Here is a 20,518-nt window from a genome sequence, read left to right as displayed (position 1 = left end):
GCCAAGTATGTTCAAAACATATTCATCATTCGCTTTTCATCGTCTACTTCATCAATCTTCTTGTACATAGTACTTTACAACTTGGCGTGCTTCTCGTTGACGAGAACGTATCTGTAACGAGCGTGACCAGCCTCCATATCAACAATAGCCTGGTTTGCGTCCTTGAGCTGGCGCTTCTGGACCCAGGGCTTGACCTTCTTCTCGACGGCGAGATCCAACATCTCACGGATATCGGAAGGCGATCCGATACCGCTGCCACCAACCTTGATACCGCTGGCAAGCAGGGTGAAAGCGTTGATAGCGGGAAGATTGCCTCCATCAGGGGCGCTAAGACGGCAATTAGCATTCGTCCGACATGGGGGGCGCAAACATGCGTCACTTACCCAACCTGGATGAAGGTGCCGTAAACCTTGAGCAGTCTCAAGTACTGCTGGAGGGGCATCTTGTCGCTGGAAACCGTGCAGACAATCAGGTCGAGGCTGCGGGCGTACTTCTTCGACCAGTCGGCGCCATCGTCGGTGGCAATGTACTCATCGGCGCCAAGCTTGAGGACCTCGTCCTTCTTAGACGCCTTTCTGGAGATGCCAACAACCTTGTCCGCACCCAAAGCCTTGGCGAAGAGAACACCGAAGTGACCCAGGCCACCAACACCGACAATACCAACCGTCTTGCCAGGTCCGCAACCATTGTTCTTCAGCGGGGAAAAGACGGTGATACCACCGCACAGCATAGGCGCGGCATCCTCAGAGGGCAATCCCTCAGGGATCTTGATCACAAAGTGACCGTTCGTTCGGTTGTAGTCAGCATAGCCTCCGTAGGACTTGCCCTCGCCGTCGGGGTACACGGAGCCGTAGGTGCTAACGTTGGCACGACCACAGTAGTTCTCGCGTCCAATCGAGCACTCGGGACAGTCGGACTTCATGCAGGAGCGAGCCTGGGCACCGACACCGACGCGGTCGCCGATAGAGATGTCCTTGACATTCTTGCCGACGCGGACAGCCTTGCCGACGATCTCGTGGCCGACACAGCAGGCTGTTTGGCGACAAGGTTAGTACGCGGCATTTTCTCGAGAGAGGGGTTTGAGCAGGCGGGGTAAAACACGACGAGAAACTCACGATAAGGGGTCTCGGCCCAGCCCGAGCGCAGCATGTGAAGGTCGGAACCGCAGATACCGCAGTGGGAAATCTCGATATCGACATCGTCCTCAGTCCACTTCTTGGGCTCGAAAGCACCCCATTCCATCTTTCCGTTCACGCTGTCGGGGCTGTGGCCCAGCCATCCCTCAAACTTGATGTCGGACATGTTGATTGTTGTCTCTGGTTGTTCTGACTCGCGGAGTTGGCGTAGTGAAGCTGTCTTCTTGCTCGAGACGTATGCTGTATTGTGAGCTTGTGGGTTCGTAGATGCGATTGGGATTAAGAATTCAAGACAGCGAATGGAGCGAGCATGGGACAAGCTATATACAGTTCGAGCTCTCGGCCGGAATTGGGTTCAATGACGGCATCTTCACGGCTTCCGCGAGCCAGTGCCCCATTTTTGTTCATAATGTCATCAAGACGGCAGCAAGGCCGGAGTTAGGATTGCTGCTAGCTGGACTTAAGACGGCACTATGCCTCTTCGACACAGCTTCAGCGCCGGCACGGTTACGGGGGACACTGCCGCCGCATGGGGCGGCCGTCAATGCCGCAGGTTGGGTTCGAGCTTGACTCTGGTGCGCGGTTCTGGTGGGAAAAGTATCATGATCCAAGCTTCAAGCTAGGGGCCCGCCGAGCCAGCGACGCCGCTAGCTTCGTTCATTGGATATGATGACGCAAAGGAGAAAGAGATTGAGTGTGGGCTGTTATCAGCGCTGCCATTGGAAGCTTCTCCCTTGTTGTTTCCCCGGCCTAGCTCCAAAAGTCCGCTTAACATTCCCCCAGCTTGCAGTATGCACGAGTCAGATAAGGTTCGGCTTTTTTTTTTCTTGGAATAACTCAGCTGGCATGCTGGCTACTGCGGGACGAGCTGCAAGAATACGGCGCAGACGGACGTAGAGGGAGAGCTGCAGCGCCTCTTGCTGCGACTTGCTGACATGGAAGACGATGTTTCTGATGGGCTTCTGGCTTCGTTGCGTCCATGTAAGGTGCTTATTGCCGATCGTCCCGTGTGACGGCGCGACTTGTCATTCGATCTCATCGCCACATTTAGCATTTCGAAAGGAAACCAACCCCTCACTGTCTTACCTCGCTTCGGTGATTGTTAGTAATCTTCTTTTGCATCGGCGATAGGCGAAGCCGAAGGCTGACTTCGGGGATATGACCGCATGACTTTGTTGATCCGCATTCAATCAGCGGTGAGCCAGGTACCGCTCTAGAAATTCCAAAGTCTTCTGTCTCCTGGCACTATCCCACCCAAAACGGCTTGGCGGCCCCGGAGATAGGCTTCGCAAATCTGCGTCTCGCAGCCGAGGCACTCAGATAAAAAACAATCAAAAACTCCGCTCCGCCTGATGACAATTATCAGACGGACTGAGGATCCGCTCCTTTGTTTGGTTCGTCTCCTTGGAGACTCAAATACTGGGTGAACTGGAGTCCGGGGAATCGCGGTCTAGAACGCCAATGCCGTGGACCGTCTCCGTCCGGCGAAGCATTGACGGAGTTTGCTCCGGTGCCATCACCGCTTGATCGGCAAACCGCTGGAAGCTAACGGACTATTTGTCAGGAACCACGACGTCACGTCTCGGCAGTTTTTAGTCAATTGAAGACTTTGCGACGTCGAGAAACACCGACCGGAGTATTTACCAGCGGGACGAAAGCTATGTGCAAGAAGGTTAGATATGTACAATTTTGGGGACCGCAACATCCTGTCCATTGAGACCAGCAGGCCTGCCATTTGGGTTAAACAGATGCCCGTATTCATCCATCATCCGTCATCATTTTACAAGCACTGAGAGTACCAGTCGTTCACAAAGGTGCAAACATAGGGGCTGGCACACTTGGTAGGCCCAGTCCATCCGCTACCTCCGCACTGCCCCCAGCGGACTTGCTCCGAGCCTGATGCCGCAGTTGTCGTGGTCGCGCGAGATGATGTCGTCGAGGTGACCAAGGTCGAGGTACGGGTCGTCGTGGTCGGGGGCACAGTCGTGCCGGCACCGCCGGTAGCAGCAGCAGCGAGGACCGAAGAGACGGACGTGTACGCGGGCTTCTTGGCGTAGTTGGCGTCCCAAAGGAGAGCGTCGCCCTGGCCGCTGAAGGTGTCGGGAATCCAGCTGTACTTGTCCGTGAAGCCCCAGATCGTGACTCCGACACAGCCATCGACATCGACGCAAGAGCCGACAACGTTTGCAAAGTCGTTGCCCTGGGTCACGAGGGCGGCGCTGGAGGCCGGCAGGCTGGAGTGGCGGATGTCGAGCTCGGTGTATGCGACCTCAAGGCCAAGGGCGGTGAATCGGCGGAGCGCGGTCGCGAGGGCGGAGCGGCCGGGAGTGCTGCCGACGATGAGATGACCTTGGAATCCGACGCCATCAATAGGACCTCCGGCGTTCTGGACGATGGTGGCCGCCTCGTAGACGCGGTCCGTCTTGGCGCCGTTGTACTCGAGGTTGTAGTCGTTCAAGTACCTGTTGCGGGTCAGAAGGGCTTCACATGTCGCATCACTCAAGACAAGTACTCACAACTTGGTGTTGGGGTCGGCAGCCCGGGCAGCTCTGAAAGAGATCGGGAGGTAGTCGGTACCCAGAGTGTTGTAGAAGACGCTCTCACGCCACGTGCCATCATCTGCAGCTGCCTCGTTGACGACATCCCAGGCGTAGCACTGTCCCAGGTAGTGCTTCATGACGTTAGAGATGTGCGTCTGGATAACTGCTGTGAGAGTTGCGGCCGTCCATGATCCGCTTGACACCCAATTGGGGAGCTGAGAGTGCCTAAAGCTGTTGTTAGTAGCAACCAACGCCATACATAGCTCGGGAACCGTACCAAGTAAGGGTGTGACATCTCAGGATTTGGCCATTGGCCTTGGCAATATTCGGGACCTGTCAAGACGTTTGGGTCAGGCGAAATGGTTCTTTGGTCTTCCCAGCAGTCCTGTTCAACTCACGATGTCGCCCGACGTGTACGAGAATGTGTTCTGGCTAGGCTCGGTGTATGCCCACTTCTGTCCATTCTCGGGTACCACGGAGCCGAACTCAGCCGTGTTGTTCACGATGGCCATATACGTCGTATCCGTAACTCGTTGCTCGTTGACCGCCGTTCCGAAATACTTTAGGCCCGCTCTCACAGCCAGAGTGTTCAGCTGAGCAGAGGCAAGGCCGGAGCCCAGCACCAGCACGAGAAGAGTCTTGGCATACATGTCAACTGTGCCTGTTGTCGAGATCAAGAGAAGACGGCCTGGTGAGCTGTTGGCTGCAGCATCGTTCCGGGATGATAATGGCACATGCGAAAGCAGTTCAACTTATAGACGATCATCACCAAGAGCAGCCTTTCAGAAAGGCGGGGGAAGGGTCGCATTTTCGACGGCTTCCATGAGCACTCCAGCCGGTTGGTCAGCTAGATCTCCAAATCTCCCACGTGGGAATGCGTCGACGGGCCGGTGGAATCAGTTCCCGTCAGTCAAAGACACACTGGACGATTGTCGTGACAGCTTCGCTTCTGCAGGCTAGATCTGCGCTAGTGCTATTTTACCCATTCATCCGGCTTGGTGATCCGCTTCATGGTACGCGCCATCACCAGATCTCTGCATGTGTCTCTTGCCCGAGTCTTCGCAACTCAGGGATCATGCGGAGAAACAGCGTCGCGCGCCGTGGCCAAGTCTGGCCCCAATTGACTTGGCGCGCGGAGCGTCTTCCGAGAATTTCTGTGCCTGGATTAGCGCGTCAGGCACGGTGGGTAAGACCCGCGCCATCTGCGAAGCTTGCGCCATTAGCAAGCAGTTTGATTTGAGTGCGAGGGAGGCAGAGGAAGAAGAAAGTTACACTGAGGATGGTGGCGCGTCATCGCGTGTCTGTTTGAACGTTGCAAACCCGAGACTCAGGGTCGCGCGTATTTCCACCCGTCAACACAGCGCTAGAGCACTGCATTTTAGATTTTTGGGGTGCTGGGTTTAATGAGTTTTAATGTATCGGCACCCAGACGCCAGGGCTCCGCGGTATTGGGTATCTGTCAGACTTCCAGGTTCCAACACATGCTCCAATGGCCGCAAGATGGTTTTAGCCTAAACAACTCTTGTTGTCTACGCCGTCGACGTAGCACTGCAGTAGCTGGCCGAGACTTGCTGCCGGGACGCCGAGGAGGTTGCACACCACTGCCTTCGAGGCCACGGAGACTAGCTGCGATGTACCAGCTGCCGGATGTGGGTGTTCGGCCGATAGGAGTGGGCCTCTTCAGTCTTGTTTTCTTTTTTTCTCGCTCTTCCTACCGGCCGTAGATCGTGGAAGAGTGAGACTGGTGATGTCTGCTCAAAGTGACATGCTGAAGACGTCTCGCGTCTGCGCTCTAGCATTATTCAGATTCAAACCACTGTTGTTGGCCAGAAAATACGTGCTGTCGTCAATAATAATCGCTCGGCTTCAAGAGAAATCTTTCTTATTCGCATCCAGGCGGAGGCCTCGGGGCCCACTCAAGACCCTTTACTGAATGCATAACCCAAAAAGTGTTGATCCCACCATAGGACAGAAGCAAAAATGCCTTCGCTCCCCATATTTACTACATCGAGGACGAGAACAAGATTAATCCTGCTAAAGAGCAAAAGACTATGATCAGTGGGAGGCTTGAACTCCCGGCCTTGGCATTACTGAACACATCAGGTGATGTATTAGTACCACGCTCTAACCAACTGAGCTAACCGACCCGCTTTCGAGTTGTTGACACGGGTTCACCATGCCGCTCAAGATCCGCAGGTTCACGATCGCACTGGACAGAGAACATGGTTCACAAAGACAAGTCGTTGAGAGGCGCATAAAGAAAGGGTGATGTATGGTAACAACGAAATGGATCGCCTTGAAACCTCATGTTCAAAGGGGTTCTCTCAAACGACCAGATTTATCCAGACATTGTTCCTGTTCTAAAGCCAAAGACAAATACGTTTGGATGGACTCAGACGATGCTTCAGAGGTCGTGTACCTACACAATTCACCGCGAAGCTACAGTGAATACACTTTGTGCATAGTCTAGAAACAGCTGGGTTAGTGTCAGAGGCTATATGATGAGTTCAGTTTTCATCGCTTGGTCCATCTTTGCTCAGTCTTCGCATGCGTCGTAAGGGCCGCGAATCATCACAAGCTCCTTCCAAGTTCACATTCACGAATATCTTCAGACACTTCCGGGCGAAGTTCAACAATCTGCTACAGATGCCACTCATAATGCCACCACCTAGACGAACCGCTCCGGGTGTTCCACCACCCCGGAGTCAGCCAGCGTCTTCAGCCCGGCCGCCGTCCATTTCTTCCGATGTGTTTCAATCATGGTCCAGTTCGTCGGGCTGTCTTTCTCTTACATTGACGGTCGGCAACTCCCAGGAAAACTCTTGGGCTCAGAGTAAGCCAGCAATCATCAGAGTTAGCAACTATGAAATGCTCCTTTCCGATGGCTCGATTGAAGTTCTTCGGAACGCGGATGGTCAGGTAGTCATCACCTCCAACTCCCCAGCCAGTAACGACCCTGGCCCTGTTGCTCAGAACCCAGAAGCGCAGCCCCCAAGCCCAACATCAGATTCAGACGGCTCGCAGGTGAGCCTGACTGAAATAATAGACACTGGAGCCATCAGACCTCTCGCCTACTATGCATACCCATCCACCCCTCCCGGCGCTCCCATGCGCCCTCAGCGCTCCCCGCGACGTACGCGACGTGTAGCTGTCAGGGCGCATTTGAGAAGAGAGACTTCCTCTGAACCGAGTTCGCCATCTCCCCTACCCAGAGCACCGGCTCCTCCTCCTTACTCTCCTGGTGGGTATTGGACGTCGACAACAGAAGAAATATCAATCATGGAGGAAATCGTCGATGAAAACGGCATTCTGATGATCTAGCCCAATATTTGGCTCTTTATGGGAATCCAGTAAGTGGTGAAAGGCAGCAAATTGCCATGTTGCACATATGGAACTTTTTCGGTGTTTGGTTTATCTTAGAATAAAGGCAAGGGAAATAGACAAAATGATAAGGGCATCTCTTTCTGCCTCGACTTTTCTCATGATTGCCTCATCAACAAGCTCCCTTGTGCTACCCCCAGTCTGGCTTAGGGACAAAAGCTCCGAGACACAGGCACGTGTCCAACGGTGGCTTGAAAGCTCCAATGATCATGTCTCAATCGGGATAGATCCTCCCTTCCGACCCCAAGCCCAACATCCTCCCGCCTAAACGATCCAATCCAGGCCCTCCAAATCTCTTTTGCACCTCTGCGGGCGCGTGGCTGGAACCACGTTTGTGTGGCTAGTGACGTCACGATGAAGACGTCACGGGCGGTCCAAGCCGTACAGCTCTCACAGCTAACAGCCGCTTGGGTTAGCCAGGTCTCAGGCAATCGCGTCACCTGCCTTTTGGCCCGCGTGCACATAAAACCAAAAGGAAGACCGAGGGGTTCTCAAGTTGAAGCAACCTCAAAAGCTCTCGAAATCACAATTCCCCGGTCGCGGTGTCAATCCCTCGAAAAGCAACAACCCAAAAACAAACATCAGCAGTCTAGTTCGCTACGCCCCTGTAAGCACGCTAAAATGTCGTTCACCAAAGCTTTCGAGGACCTCTTCAAGAGCTTCTACGAGCTCATCGCCTCCATCTTCTCGACATTCTACCACATCCTCCAAGCCTTCCTCAACGCGATCATCAACTTCTTCACCGGCATCGTTAACTTGACCGCCGACGTCTTCTCCGGAGTGGTGGATGTGGTCGGCGGAGTGGGCAAGTTCGTCTTGGGTAGGTTACCCGCTGATCGCCGGGGCGCCGTTAGCGACATAGCGCCTCTACATACGCCTGAAGCTAACCACAATCATTTCTGCAGGCAACATTGTCATCATCGGCATCATCGTGGGCGGCGGCTACGCTTACACCAGGTACACGACACACGGAAGACAGGTTGCGGCTGGAAAGAAGACGGCTTAAACATTTGCATCATCAGACGAACGTGTTTGGTGGTAGGGAGGGTACCAAGCTTCGGAGGGGTGCTGGGAATGACGCGCATGGGATTAACTGGCTGAACGCAGGGGACTGCGATTTGACTTTCCAGGGACGATAGCACAATCGCGTTATGGGCTGAAACGGAACAGTTTAATAGCATAATACCAGAGCATTTCTATTTCAGCGAAAGGCGCAAAGACACAAAGACATGACAACGCAACTGTTCTCGGTTCAACATACGCTCGGTATCTCGCCGTCTTTCGGCGACGGACTCGGCTCCGCCGAACGGATGGTCTGGCGGATCTTGACCCCGCTGAGCCCCAGGAGCGCTCACGAACACCGGAACGTCTAGGGCTTCAGCATCACGGCAAGATGGCCGAGCGGTCTAAGGCGCCAGCTTCAGGTTTGGATCTGTCCTGCTGGTGTGGAAACACGCGCGAGTTCGAATCTCGTTCTTGTCATAAAATCCTTTTGTCCCGGCGAAAGATGTCCTTTTTGGTGATCAATTAAGTACAGGGTCAGTCGCTAACGCAGATGCCTTGGCCAAGTGGGAACGTGACACGATAAGTAGTATTTCACATTAACTATTCTGCCCACGCCAATTCATCCCCTATCGCTATCCAGCAGCGAGTAATGTGCTCTGGGCAGGCGGTGGAAGATGCCGGCTCGGCAGGCCTCAATCGCAGACTTGCGTGCCGTATTCAGCAGATGTAAGCGACAGTCACCAAGGCGCGAAACAGGAACGCGTCTAGGCTTATCTTATTGTGCCATGAGCAATAGGAGGCATTCTAAATAAAACCCCAGTACCTGCACTTAACGTGGAGTGCTGGGTTTTAGCTGGCTGTACGCACGCGACGCCTGACTCGCACGCCAAGAATAGCGCCCATCGCGTGCTGAAGATTCCTGATTAAGCCTATGAGGGAAACACTTTCGGCTGTACGAATGCTTCGGCTTGCCTGTAACCCCACACGACTCGCGACATGACCCTGCCTGCCCCTCTAGGCTCAAATCCTGGGTCAGCACATTGTCCAAGACCTTAGGCTTGGTTAATCTTAAACGTCCCATCGGGTCAAAATGCGGTGGGATACCAAGGAGCTTTTAGAATTCAGGAATCATGCGGTAAGCTCAGAGCCAGACAACTATTTGATCTGTGCTTCAAAATGTGCACCGCCAACGTAGTTGTACAATGATCGGATACGAGCACAACGTGAGCGCAGAAACCTGAGCTGGGAAACGATTTGAAGTACGCTGATGGATCTGAAATATAATCGTGATACACTTCTCGTCGGCTCAATTCGTGCGGGACAGTACCTTAGCCGCTTACAGCCCTATCCCGCTATCTGGACGGGAGTTCCTTCGAGAAGGATGCCCTGCATTCCACGCTCCGCTAGCTCCCCGCGCGCCCTATGGCGGACAGGGAATCGCCACACGTCAGTCTGTCACATGGCGGTGGTCCCTTTGGACAGTCCCGGGAGCAACATGGGCCCAGAGTGGGCTGTGCTCTATTTTAGAGTTGTACGTGAACGAGAACGAGGCCATTTCACTCGCTAAGACAGAAGCAAGGACGCATCGACGGCACCACTTTCTCTTGGCTGATCGGCTATGGACGAGTCGTGATTACACCTGCCTCATCCATTGGATGACAGACACCCATGCGATGATTTAGTGCTGTCAGCTGAATATGAGGCTTCTCCTCCATCAAGGTGCGATGACCAGGGCGTATCTACTCTACTGGGCCTCCTCACTTGAGTGCTGAGTATACTGAGTAGCTTAGTGCCTTGGCGAGATGTATTCAGTTCGCTGGGCTTGAAGTTACTTCTGCTTCATGAAGATCGTTCAAGATGGGAAAAGAGGTAAGCGGCAGATGTCTCTGGCCGAGCTTGTATCGTTTCAATTCCTCGGGATATTTCAAGCTCATGATAAACACTGCTTTGGCCATCTTGTGGTCACCATGACAGCCACTATCACTGGATCACCCTTGAAGACAATGGTTGCCTCTCTTCCTCTCAAGGAGGTGCCTAGCTGCAAGGTCACGAGTCGGTAATCAAATGCCCTGTTTAGGGAGTCTATATTGGAGCGAGTAAAGCAACTATCCTGGCTTGAGCTGGTAAGGAGAACGGCGAATTCGGGCTATCGCCGGGCGGACAGTCACTCCGATGATAGGCTCGCCTGTCGCACATCCGCGGCAGTTGACCAATGGGAACCCCAGCGCCCCTTTCGAGCGCCACAACTCTTCACTGGAACCTTGAACATGAGCGAACTGTGGGTAGCAGCCTACCCAGCCTCGTATGGGGTAGAGATTGGCTTATCCAACTACAGATTACCCTATCCCTGCCAGCCGTTCATCTGTTCTCCACGGCCTCCTAGCGAATGGACCAACGGGGGACCGCAGCATGAACCACGCGGTCGAATGTATTTATCAGAGACTGCCTTGGCATGTAAGTAATTTATTTTATCTCAACTAAGGAAGGTGGAAGTCGAATCACTTGATATGAGTCCTGTAAGTCGTGATCGTATCTACATATAAGATCTGTTGGAGGAGAACATCACCAATGCTTGTACCGAAGTTGCATAGCACCACACTCACTTGTTCCAGCCAGCCATTCTCTTTGAGATAGCCTGTTTGCGTTTCGTTTCGTCAGTCTTTTCAGCTTTATACCATGGTTTCCGCGATCTCCCTAACACGCTTGCTCTCCGGGTTGGCCCTCCTGCCGGCCGTCGCTCTCTCCACACCGCTCACTCTATCAAACCTCAAGAGACAAGACGACCCTATTCCAAACAGATTCGTCACCGACACGACAGACGCCTTTTCATCCGGCGACTATGGCGACATCACCTTAACGAACTCTACGTGCGAACTCATTACGATTGAAGGTCCTTTTGGGAGCATTCAGTCGTATCAGACAGGGTTTGAGGGTGCTCGGGTCATGAACTTGACTTCCGCTGGCGGAAACCGCACTTTGCTTCACAACGTACGTCTACTCAGCAATGACTGCAAAGGGTTTAACCTAGAAATTGGCGAAACTGACTGAGTTATTTTAGTCTGGCACAGACACCAGTGATCACTGGAGGGCCTTCCGCGGCAAGGATGCTGTCGTCTTCGGGAATAATGAGCGCGTCACAGAGTTTGCCTTCCAAGACAGAGGTGAAGGCCTCTATGCCGGCTTTAAGATCGTCACGGATACTGGCAGGACCCAGTACGACACGAACTACGCAGCCTCCGACCCGAGCATGTACCCGCCGTGGCTGAATGTCCCCGTCGGCTCCGGAATCCTCGCCCGCATCCGCGTCTACTACTGTGAAAACGGCATGGTGGGCCGCTTGGGCGTCGATTTTATCAACGACATCGAATCTGTTTCCATCACCAAGATCGAGTTCAACGGGTTCACGAATAATATTATGCCGGCCGGTAAAGGAGAGACAATTTCCGTCGGTTCCCAGATTCTCGATGCCCGCAACTCGAGCACTGAGCAGTGGACGACTCTCATGACAACCGATGCTGTCACCAAGTCTCACTCTATCAACGTCGGCAAGACATGGTACGTAGGCGGCAAGGTTGGCCTTGAGGCCGAGGCAGGAATTCCCTTCATCGGAAAGTCCAAGGTTTCGACCGAGTTCAACTGGCAAGTAGGCGGTACCAGCGTAAGTTCACTCCTTCTTAAACCTAGCACCCAAGTCATCTAACGATATGTCGCGTTATAGAATGAAGAAGATCTAGAATCTGAAACCATCACCAAGTCATCCACCGTCCATCTCAAGTGCCCCGGTGGCAAATACTGTGTCGGCACGTCCTTTTATACCAACTTCAAGATGAACGTTGACGTCGTGGCGACGTTTCGGGCTAAGACGAAAGCCGGGGCAGAATACTTCTGGAAGCAGAAGGGTTCCTACAACGGCGCGGATTCCCTCGCACTGCAACTGACAGTCGACGAGACAGAGGAGCCCCCTGCTCCTGTCCGTCGGTCTGCGGTGGCGCGGAAATCCTAAGCCACTTGTCGACTATCAGCCGCGTCATCTGTACTTCGAGCCACTTGTTTCACTCTGCATTCCCAGCGTATAAGGCATTGGATACCCTCACGACAGTACTGTTTCTATTTTGGACTTTGATCGGCCATTTGAGTCCTTGGCCAAAAGTAAACAGAGAAGGCTCTTTCTTTCTGTATCTAGTTATATCAAACATGTACATATACAGACACAAAAACCCATAAACCCAGTCGTAAATAATCGAGACTGAGTTTCTTCTATTCTTTGCAGCTTGTCTGAGTCGCTGCTTCGCCAACTACAAGGTCGTGAAAGCAGACGAATAATCTCACCGGCTGCTGCAAATAGTGTCTTGATGCGCAGATGGGCACATGTCTGTTTAGACACCAAACTCTGTGATCAATTTGAGTACCCTGATTGTGAAATTCAAGACCTCGGCTGATTGAAATTGAGGATAGTAGATTCTGGCCGGTGGGCAGACTCGCGACAACGGTTTCCAGCTTTCACCACCGGAGATGCACAACTCCGGCTTCTCCCTGTTCTTACGACTTGGCAGTCCCGCATCGTTGAATGTGAATGCAAATCTCGTAAAATATCCACAGCGGCGCGCCGAGTCGCCGACTTTTGTCAGCCGGAGTCCGTAGTCCGACCGACTTTCTGCATTTACGATCGGTGATCGGCACTCGCCAGCTGGACTGCATGCCGCATTCTCAGCCTTCAACAGGCCGGCTGCATATTGCATCCATTCTTACGAGCTAAAATTTGAGAAGCTGCAGCATCCCACCGGCACGGAGCCAATCACTTTGTCAACGGCCACCAAAACCGTCCAGGCCGCTGTCTTGGGTCACCTCCGTCCCGTTTCCACTTAGCCGCCGAGGGCCAGCCCAGAATCTGGTATCCACTGCAAACGCACAATGGGTACTGGTCCAGAAATCTACGTCGTCCTTCAACAGTTCAATCCGATATGGTGTAGTGGCCAACATGATGCCCTCTCATTAACTTGCGAGGTTAGGCATAGCCCCGAGTTCGATTCTCGGTTTCGGAACAATTGAGTATCCTTTTGCCCTTCTTACTTTCTTTCTGCTCTCGTACAGCAGGTTACCGCCTGATACGCTTTAGTAGTTACTGTGTGCTCTAAAGGTAACAGAGGGTTCTCTGCATTAGGTAAGAATGTGTGCCCACATGCGGTGACCTACCATACGGAAGCATAAATGAAAAGTTGGGAGGAGAAAAGGATTCGTGATGCCCTCCTTTTTGCTATTTTTGCGCCGTCAATATATATGTCGCACCTTCGTCACCTACACACATCAGCCGCTCACAGAGCATCCTAGAAACATAACAAGTCGCACGATTTCTTCCGTGAATTTGCTACAAATTTTGCGTGTTGGAGGCGTCGCCACACAGTAATAAGCTTAAGCCGATCGGTACCGCCGTTGGAGCTGCCAATCCTGCCGCCAAGCTGTCGATTGTGGTCAGAAAAGCTTGGTTCGTACTGAAGAAACAGGGGTTCATCTGATGGTTGACTGCACTCCGATCCTCCTGCCTTCACCACTTATCCGAATAGGTATGTTTGGCCGACGGATGTCGCCAGACTTTGTCGGTTTTCAATGTTCGGTCGAACGATCGCCGACTTTCCCCGCGACTTTGTTCGTATTCTTCTCTGTCCACTGCTGCTAGGCGCTGCTGGTCGAAGAAGTCTCTACCGCCGAGGTCCCATCAGTTAGGCCTCCCACGAACCTGTTAACTACAACGCTACGTACGTACTGCATTGCAGCTGGTCTGATAGGTGGACCGTGAAGTGGAATTGGGATCGCCAAATGCCCGACTTCGAGAACACGATCCACCCCCGTCTGACCGTGTAGTGGGCAGACAAGCTCCGGCTTCGCATCTTCAGGACGGAGGATTCCGTCAAGCACCACCGCACCATGCGAAAAACAAGAGTTCCGCGGACATTTTGAGTTGCTGAAACAGGTGCGTTCTACAGCGCGCTTCTTGAATAAATCACTGCAACCCCTCACGAGCTTCCGGATGATGATGCCGTCTTCTCGCACTCGCCCCTCGGTCACAGGCCGACCAGCATCCACCCACATCCCGTCCTAACTCCCCGCACCCCAAACGCCATGGTCAGCACCAAAAAAGTGCGAACAACGAGGTAGCAAGAAAACTCTTCAGAACCGGGACATCCCACTTTGGCGGGGAACTTCAAGTACCGGTGGGCGGACCGGACCGTTAAAGACGTCTTCAAGAGGCGCATTGTCGCCGGCGGCGCTGCACTACGCCGCGTCCGGAGGGGCTGGCGCGCTTCTGACCACCCCTTTCATCAGGATGAATCCGGGAACTGGCACATGCCGTTACTCATCTCCCACGCCCCCCCCTGGATCACTCCGTCCAATCCGAGGTCGCTGATCTCAAGAATCATCTTATCTGATCATCTAATCCCATCTAATCTGATCCCTCGAGACCCCACCGTTCTGTTCATAGCGTCTTACACACGCCCCAAGATCCCAGCTAGCATGACGCTCGCCGGAGGGACTTTGATCGCATCCATGTCCCGCTTGTCACTCACACGGCTTAAACCGCGTTCTTCATTGGAAAAACTTTACATACCACCCTGTCTGGCTGGAGGGCTAAAAAATTGAGAGGTATTTTTTTCACGCCCACGCTTCACGCCGATTGCGACATTACGTAGCTTTTGGTTTTGGGAAGGTGTGTAGATCGATCCAGTGCCTCTGCTTACCCTAATACCCCGCCATGCTTTTCTGGCACCATGTCGTTTTCTTCTGCTCAAGGGCGGAAATTTTCCATTTTCTGCTCCTTTCCTTTGTCGTTGTTCAGTACGGTCGGACTGCGTAGGCAACTGATTCACCATGTTTGGCGTGTCGAACTGGCTCATCGCGGCCACAGTGGCTCTGGCCACGGCCGTCTACTGGATCTTCAAGGCTTGCTACATGCGCCTTAGGTTCCGAGGTCTCGTAAGTGCTCAGTCATTGGCTCTGGTGTTTTGGCATCGTCAGACTCTAACTCACGCTCCCTCTCAAGCCTCAACCGCCGAAGCACTCATGGATCTGGGCGCACACCCCCATCTGGGAGGAGGTAGCTGGAAAGTGAGTACTTTCACCTCTGTCGCGCATTGCAAATGCTAAGAAACGTCAGATTGCCTCTGTTCACGCATCCTCAACATGTCTACACCTACATGGCGCAAAAGTACAACCTGGGTGGCATCTTCTACATCGACATGTGGCCCTTCTTCGACTCGCAGGTCGTCATCACCGATCCCGATGCCGCGCAGCTCGTCCTGACGACCACCCCGTACCCCAAGCACCCATCAATTGAGAAGTTCCTTCGCCCCTTCACCGGCGTCGACAGTATCGCCGCCTCCAACGGAGAGAGGTGGAAGTACAACCACCGCATGGTCGGCTCCGGCTTTACCCCGACCTACGTGAAGCCGATGGCCGGCATGATCGCCGAGCAGGTTCTGATCTTCCACGAGCGCCTTCGCGCATTCGCCGAGAAGGACGAGTCTTTCAACATGGAAGAGGAAGCCGCCAAGACCATTTTCGACGTTATTGGAAAGGTCGTTTTCGGTTTCTCTCTGGAGGCGCAACGGACTGGATCCCCACTTCTGGAGGATCTCAGAGCATCCATCAACCCCGCGACAACCTTCATCAGCACGAAGAACCCGTGGAAGAAGCGCAAGGCCGAGCAGGGTCTGCAAAAGCTCAAGGATCGCGTCAGGAAGGTTCTTGCCGATGAGATGCACGAGCGTCTCAGGATTCTACAAGATGAGAAGGAATTGCCCAGCAGACGACAGGTCAAGTCCGTCTTGGACCGCATCGTGCTCGACAGAATTCAGAGTGGCCCTGGTGCTACTCTTGACGACCCGTTCATCGATACCGCTGTTACTAAGTGAGTTCCCCCTCATTCATATCTATGATCACATGCAATTTTCAGTATAATAGACATTGATACTAACGCCACACAGCCTCAAGGCCCTCCTCCTCGGCGGTCACGGCACGACAACCGACACTTTCACCTGGGTTACCATGTTCCTCTCCATCTACCCCGACGTCGTCGAGCGCCTTCGCAATGAGCACAACCAGCACTTCGACCCCGACTTGGACAAGACCGTCGAGATGCTCGTCGCCAACCCGACCAAGACCAACGATATGGAGTTCACCAACGCTGTCATCAAGGAAACCCTCCGCTTCTTCCCTATCGGCTTCACTATTCGCCAAGCACCGAAGGGCGTCACCCACCTCGACTGGAACGGCCGCCGCTGGCCCGTCAAGAACCTCATGGTCATCCCCTGCGCTCACTCTACCCACATGGACCCCAAGGTGTGGGGCGAGGACTCCAAGAGCTTCAACCCAGACCGGTTCCTCGGCGAGGACGCGAAGGACATGCATCGCTTTGCCTGGAGACCTTTCGAGCGTGGACCCCGTGCGTGCATCGCACAGGACCTGGCCATGGACGAACTGCGCATCATGCTTCTTTTGACCGTCCGTTGGTTCGACTTTGAAACTTTGGTGAACGGCACGTCCGAGAGAGTTATGTACATGGATCTGGACAAGAAAGTTGGTGATTTGGCCTTCCAGATGGTTGGAATGGAGGCCAGACCAAGGCATGACATGAAGATGAAGGTCAAGTTGAGGAAGCAAGAGGACTGAAAACAGTGAAGAGAAGCGTCAAACCTGTCAGGTTCGAAGCCTATAGATTGGAATGAGAAGACGCGTCTACCAAGGGCCCGCATTGATGTACGAGATGACGAAGCTGGAAAACTGATGCCTAATGAGGAAGCTTTGAAACCTGCTTAAACATATCCAAATGTTTCCGGTTCTTATGGCTGGTTATTCTTGGGTCTAAGAAGATGTCTGGATCAGTAACAAAGGTCTCGATCTGCGGTATTAGTACATGGTCCCACTATCTAAAGGTCACACTCTAAAGACGGCATATCTAGATCCTCTGATGAGGATAATAGAGGACGAAAGCTAAACGTCGTGCCAGTGTGATAAGCCCGCAGGATATCTGATTCGCGGCCGATTTCAACCGTGGTTCTATTGATTGACGGAGACTCGAATCCTGCTGGAACCTGACCGGTTTTGATAAAGAGCGAGCAGAGCTCCGAGGAGAGCGATTCGTCTTCCGCTCTGGAAAATTTTGAATGTTGAACGGACCCAGTAAGCAGCACGGGCCAATTACAGATGAGTTCATACCATGTCAGTGTGCTTTTGAAGGCGATTCTCGAGTTGGTTTCGACCGCCTTTATGCAAGAACAGCTGAGGAAGGCGGAAGCAGATGCTCGTGCAGCGAAGCAAGCATACAGGTATGAGGAGATCCTAGATTAGGCTATACGACATCTAGAAGGTGTCAACTTAGGAGTACGTTGATGTTCAACGTGAATGGCTTGTAAAGTGCTGCTAGGAGAGGCTGGATGCAAGGGCATCTCCGAAGTGGACTTCGAATGTTGCTGTAATCTGGAAATATCATCACAACCGTTCTTGCGTCGACATTTGGGATGACCCTATCTCCATCACTTAGGGTTCCTCTAACCCTACTCAAGATGAGGGTTGCTTATATATCTAAGAAATACAACTATGAGATGGTAGAGTCTCCTCAGCATATTTTGATCTTCACTAACTCTATTATCATGATGGACCAGACGCAAAGAGTAGATCGGAGGCAAATCATTCGCGCATGCACGGAAAGAGAATTCGACAGCTTCCCCGCCGGTGAATCTTGATTTTCCAACGTGCCGAGTCCACCACAAAGTTGTTTCACCTACTCGTTTGTTCTGATAGAACCCGCAACGAAAACAAGAATGAATTGACAACGAGTCCGTCTTATTCAGCCTCTACGTCCTCGTGTTTTCATTAAGCCTTGTAGGTCATCCGGAAGACTTTTTCAGATGCAGAGCCAGGCGCCCAAACGTCGACAGTCCACCTTGACGACGGGCTATTTCCAATGCCGTCAACCCCCCATTGTATGGAACATCTCCATCGACAGTCCACCTTGACGACGAGCTATTTCTAATGCCGTCAGCCCCTCATCGTTCGGAACATCACCCTTGACACCCAACTGTACGAAAAACTTTACAAGATCGGGAAATTTATACTGCACAGCAAGGTGCAAGACGTTGTTTCCTGTGGGTAACCGGCCGATCCTGACATCCGCGCCGTTTTCAACGAGAAGGTACACGACTCTTTCATGACGGCTCATCATGGCATATACGAGCGGGGTCAATCCCTTGTCGTTGACAGCATTGCAGTCAATTTCCGGGATACTCTCGATCAGAGCTTTTATTGCCGCAAAATTCCCTTGCTTGGCCATTTCTCCGAGAGGTGTAGTCCCCACATTATCGCGGACCATGGCATTTGCTCCATGCTTGAGAAGGCATCGCACCGTTGCCTCATTAGAAGCCCAGAAGATTGGGCTTTGGTAGGTGTCAACCATTCTGGCGTTGACGTCTGCTCCATGGGCACTCAAGTATTCGATGATTCTGTCACTGCCCGTCTCGCAGAACTTCTTCATAACGTTAAGAACCTCATTTTGATCCAACTCACTTAATGCTCCATGATAGGCCTCCAGAAGCTTCAAAACCTCCTCTTGACCATTCATCAATGCCCTCGAATAGCCTATTTCCTCGTGTCCGTCCGCTTCTAAATCGCTTGCTCCGTTTTCAAGAAGCAACTTGGCTATGCCGATACGGCCCTCCTGACAAGCCCAAGATAAAGGAGTCCTCCCTGCAAACCCGACCAAGTCCTTGATATGGCCAAGGCCGTCTGTAATGTCGACACCGTCATTCTTTGTAGTTATAGTGCCGAGAAGGGCAGCAACTGAAGATTTATTGCCATTCGCCAAAGCCGCAAAGAGTGGATATCGGAATCGTTCTTTCTCCCCGAATACGTCTGTCTGAGGATTGTCTTTCAGCCATCGACGAATCAGGTTTGGAAAGCCTTTATCTGCAAGGATGTAGAGAAATTTAGCATTCGTTCTAAAACGTCGGGTATCGTGTTTCTGATAGTGATTCAAGATGGCAATCCACGGCTGGATGGGAAATCTGGAGAGAAATCCTTTCTGCGAGATTGCTTCCTCAGCAACGTCAGCATGGTATAGCACATTCTGGCTTGCGTAATCTAAGAAAGGATATAGTTCTCGCGCGTTGTCTTTCGATATAACATTGGGATTATCCAGCAATTGGCTTGCGAGTGTCTGCACCGGATGATAACCCAAATAGCAAGAGCAGCATTCTTTCAACCTTTCATGAGCTTGAATCTGCCAGTCATATCCAAGTTCAGGCCACAATTCTCTTAGGCCACCAGATTTGAGCAGAAAATCTCGCACAGACTCATGAATGAATTGAACCCTGGGCTCTTTGGTCTTGGCCACCTCTGCAAGCCCTTTGGAAGATCCGATCACAAATCTGTCTGCCGTACTGGAGCCATCCGCCCTTGTCAGGTTCGGAGGCTCGTCATCGGCCTGACCTTTCATCAAGAGCCCGGACCACAGCGCGTGGCTGAATTCTAATGGATTCAATGGTCTCTTGGCGCAGAGTATCCAAAGGACACACAACAGAAGACTTTCTTTGTTGCGTTCGTCGCGGCGCAGCATGTCCTTGAACAGATCATGTAGGTCTTCCGGGATTTCTCTCAGCCGCTTTCTCAAATCCATTCCGCCCCGAGCATATTGGTCATTGAGAATGTCGACGACCAGCGAGACCCAAAGGAAAACGCCTGAGGCCTTCTGCAGGATGTCTGGCTGTAGCTGCGAACGGAGAGCAGAGTCTATTCTGAGACGGCTGTCTACAAACGCGGCCAAATCTTCAGCATGGCCCTGTTGGTGTTCGAGTACAAGATTGATGCTCTCCGGTACGAAGATGTACGGGTAGTGTCTGCTTGAAAAGCAAATTCTGAACTTGACGTTTTTCTCCGTTGTTTGTATTGCGAGGTCTTCAAAGAACCGGACCATGTCCATCACCTGTTGTTCGTCGCATTCGTCAAGTGCGTCAATGAAACAAGTGAAAGGTTGCTGCCCAAGCGCCAGCACAGCACCCCAGAAAAGTTCCTTGAGATGGTCCAATTGAAGACACTCGTTCAGATCCTGGTACTCGAAATCGGTATTGTCCACAATCCATTGAACTTCTGGAACACCTTGGAGTAGTTGGAAAAGTAGTGAGCGGTACATCCCTGGAACAGATCTTTCGATATAATCTCCTCTGGCGTTGAAGAAGAAAGCTGCAGTCATGCCATGCCTACGACGGGCTCTGCGCATGTTTCCATACACGAATTTCATGATTGTTGATTTGCCGGCGCCGGGCTTGCCGCGAATCCAGAGGTGCTGTATAAGTCTCTCTGGATTCAACCATGTTTCATAGTCGGCGTGCGTCAAAAGCCATCGGCACGTCTTTGCGTGGGCAGTTTTGATGGAAGACTGGCGAGAGTCTTTCTGTTCGAAGTTGAGTA

At 52.5% G+C, this 20,518-nt stretch overlaps 5 protein-coding genes and 3 non-coding genes across 8 annotated transcripts; 5 read left to right on the top strand and 3 right to left on the bottom strand.

Moving 5' to 3' along the window:
* Positions 1-74: 74 nt before the first annotated feature.
* On the bottom strand, positions 75-1,302 carry COL26b_007185 (uncharacterized protein; the record flags this gene model as incomplete). Its single annotated transcript, XM_053179984.1, has 3 exons — positions 75-327; positions 384-1,032; positions 1,116-1,302. The coding sequence occupies 3 exons, from the start codon at positions 1,300-1,302 to the stop codon at positions 75-77; spliced, it is 1,089 nt and encodes a 362-aa protein (XP_053036046.1).
* Positions 1,303-2,916: 1,614 nt separating this feature from the next.
* XYN1 (Glycoside hydrolase, 10) lies at positions 2,917-4,326 on the bottom strand (the record flags this gene model as incomplete). The annotated part of the gene is made up of 4 exons (XM_053179983.1): positions 2,917-3,598; positions 3,653-3,901; positions 3,954-4,009; positions 4,075-4,326. The coding sequence occupies 4 exons, from the start codon at positions 4,324-4,326 to the stop codon at positions 2,917-2,919; spliced, it is 1,239 nt and encodes a 412-aa protein (XP_053036045.1).
* A 1,402-nt stretch (positions 4,327-5,728) lies between these two features.
* On the bottom strand, positions 5,729-5,823 carry COL26b_007183. The gene has a single exon. It is a non-coding gene; the product is annotated as a tRNA-Ile (tRNA).
* A 1,855-nt stretch (positions 5,824-7,678) lies between these two features.
* Positions 7,679-8,063, top strand: COL26b_007182 (uncharacterized protein; the record flags this gene model as incomplete). Its single annotated transcript, XM_053179982.1, has 2 exons — positions 7,679-7,877; positions 7,963-8,063. The coding sequence occupies 2 exons, from the start codon at positions 7,679-7,681 to the stop codon at positions 8,061-8,063; spliced, it is 300 nt and encodes a 99-aa protein (XP_053036044.1).
* Positions 8,064-8,444: 381 nt separating this feature from the next.
* COL26b_007181 lies at positions 8,445-8,539 on the top strand. The gene has a single exon. It is a non-coding gene; the product is annotated as a tRNA-Leu (tRNA).
* Positions 8,540-10,738: 2,199 nt separating this feature from the next.
* COL26b_007180 (uncharacterized protein) lies at positions 10,739-12,065 on the top strand (the record flags this gene model as incomplete). Its single annotated transcript, XM_053179981.1, has 3 exons — positions 10,739-11,050; positions 11,121-11,720; positions 11,781-12,065. The coding sequence occupies 3 exons, from the start codon at positions 10,739-10,741 to the stop codon at positions 12,063-12,065; spliced, it is 1,197 nt and encodes a 398-aa protein (XP_053036043.1).
* Positions 12,066-13,017: 952 nt separating this feature from the next.
* On the top strand, positions 13,018-13,104 carry COL26b_007179. Its single transcript has one exon. It is a non-coding gene; the product is annotated as a tRNA-Glu (tRNA).
* Positions 13,105-14,926: 1,822 nt separating this feature from the next.
* COL26b_007178 (uncharacterized protein) lies at positions 14,927-16,726 on the top strand (the record flags this gene model as incomplete). The annotated part of the gene is made up of 4 exons (XM_053179980.1): positions 14,927-15,031; positions 15,099-15,163; positions 15,213-15,965; positions 16,042-16,726. The coding sequence occupies 4 exons, from the start codon at positions 14,927-14,929 to the stop codon at positions 16,724-16,726; spliced, it is 1,608 nt and encodes a 535-aa protein (XP_053036042.1).
* Between the last annotated feature and the right edge of the window lie 3,792 nt (positions 16,727-20,518).

This window comes from Colletotrichum chrysophilum (genome assembly GCF_026319265.1).
Source record: "Colletotrichum chrysophilum strain AFK26 chromosome Unknown scaffold_57, whole genome shotgun sequence".
Taxonomy (NCBI): Eukaryota; Fungi; Ascomycota; class Sordariomycetes; order Glomerellales; family Glomerellaceae; genus Colletotrichum; species Colletotrichum chrysophilum.
The sequence above is the reverse complement of the archived record's forward strand: the minus strand, read 5'-3'. Positions and strand labels throughout refer to the sequence as shown.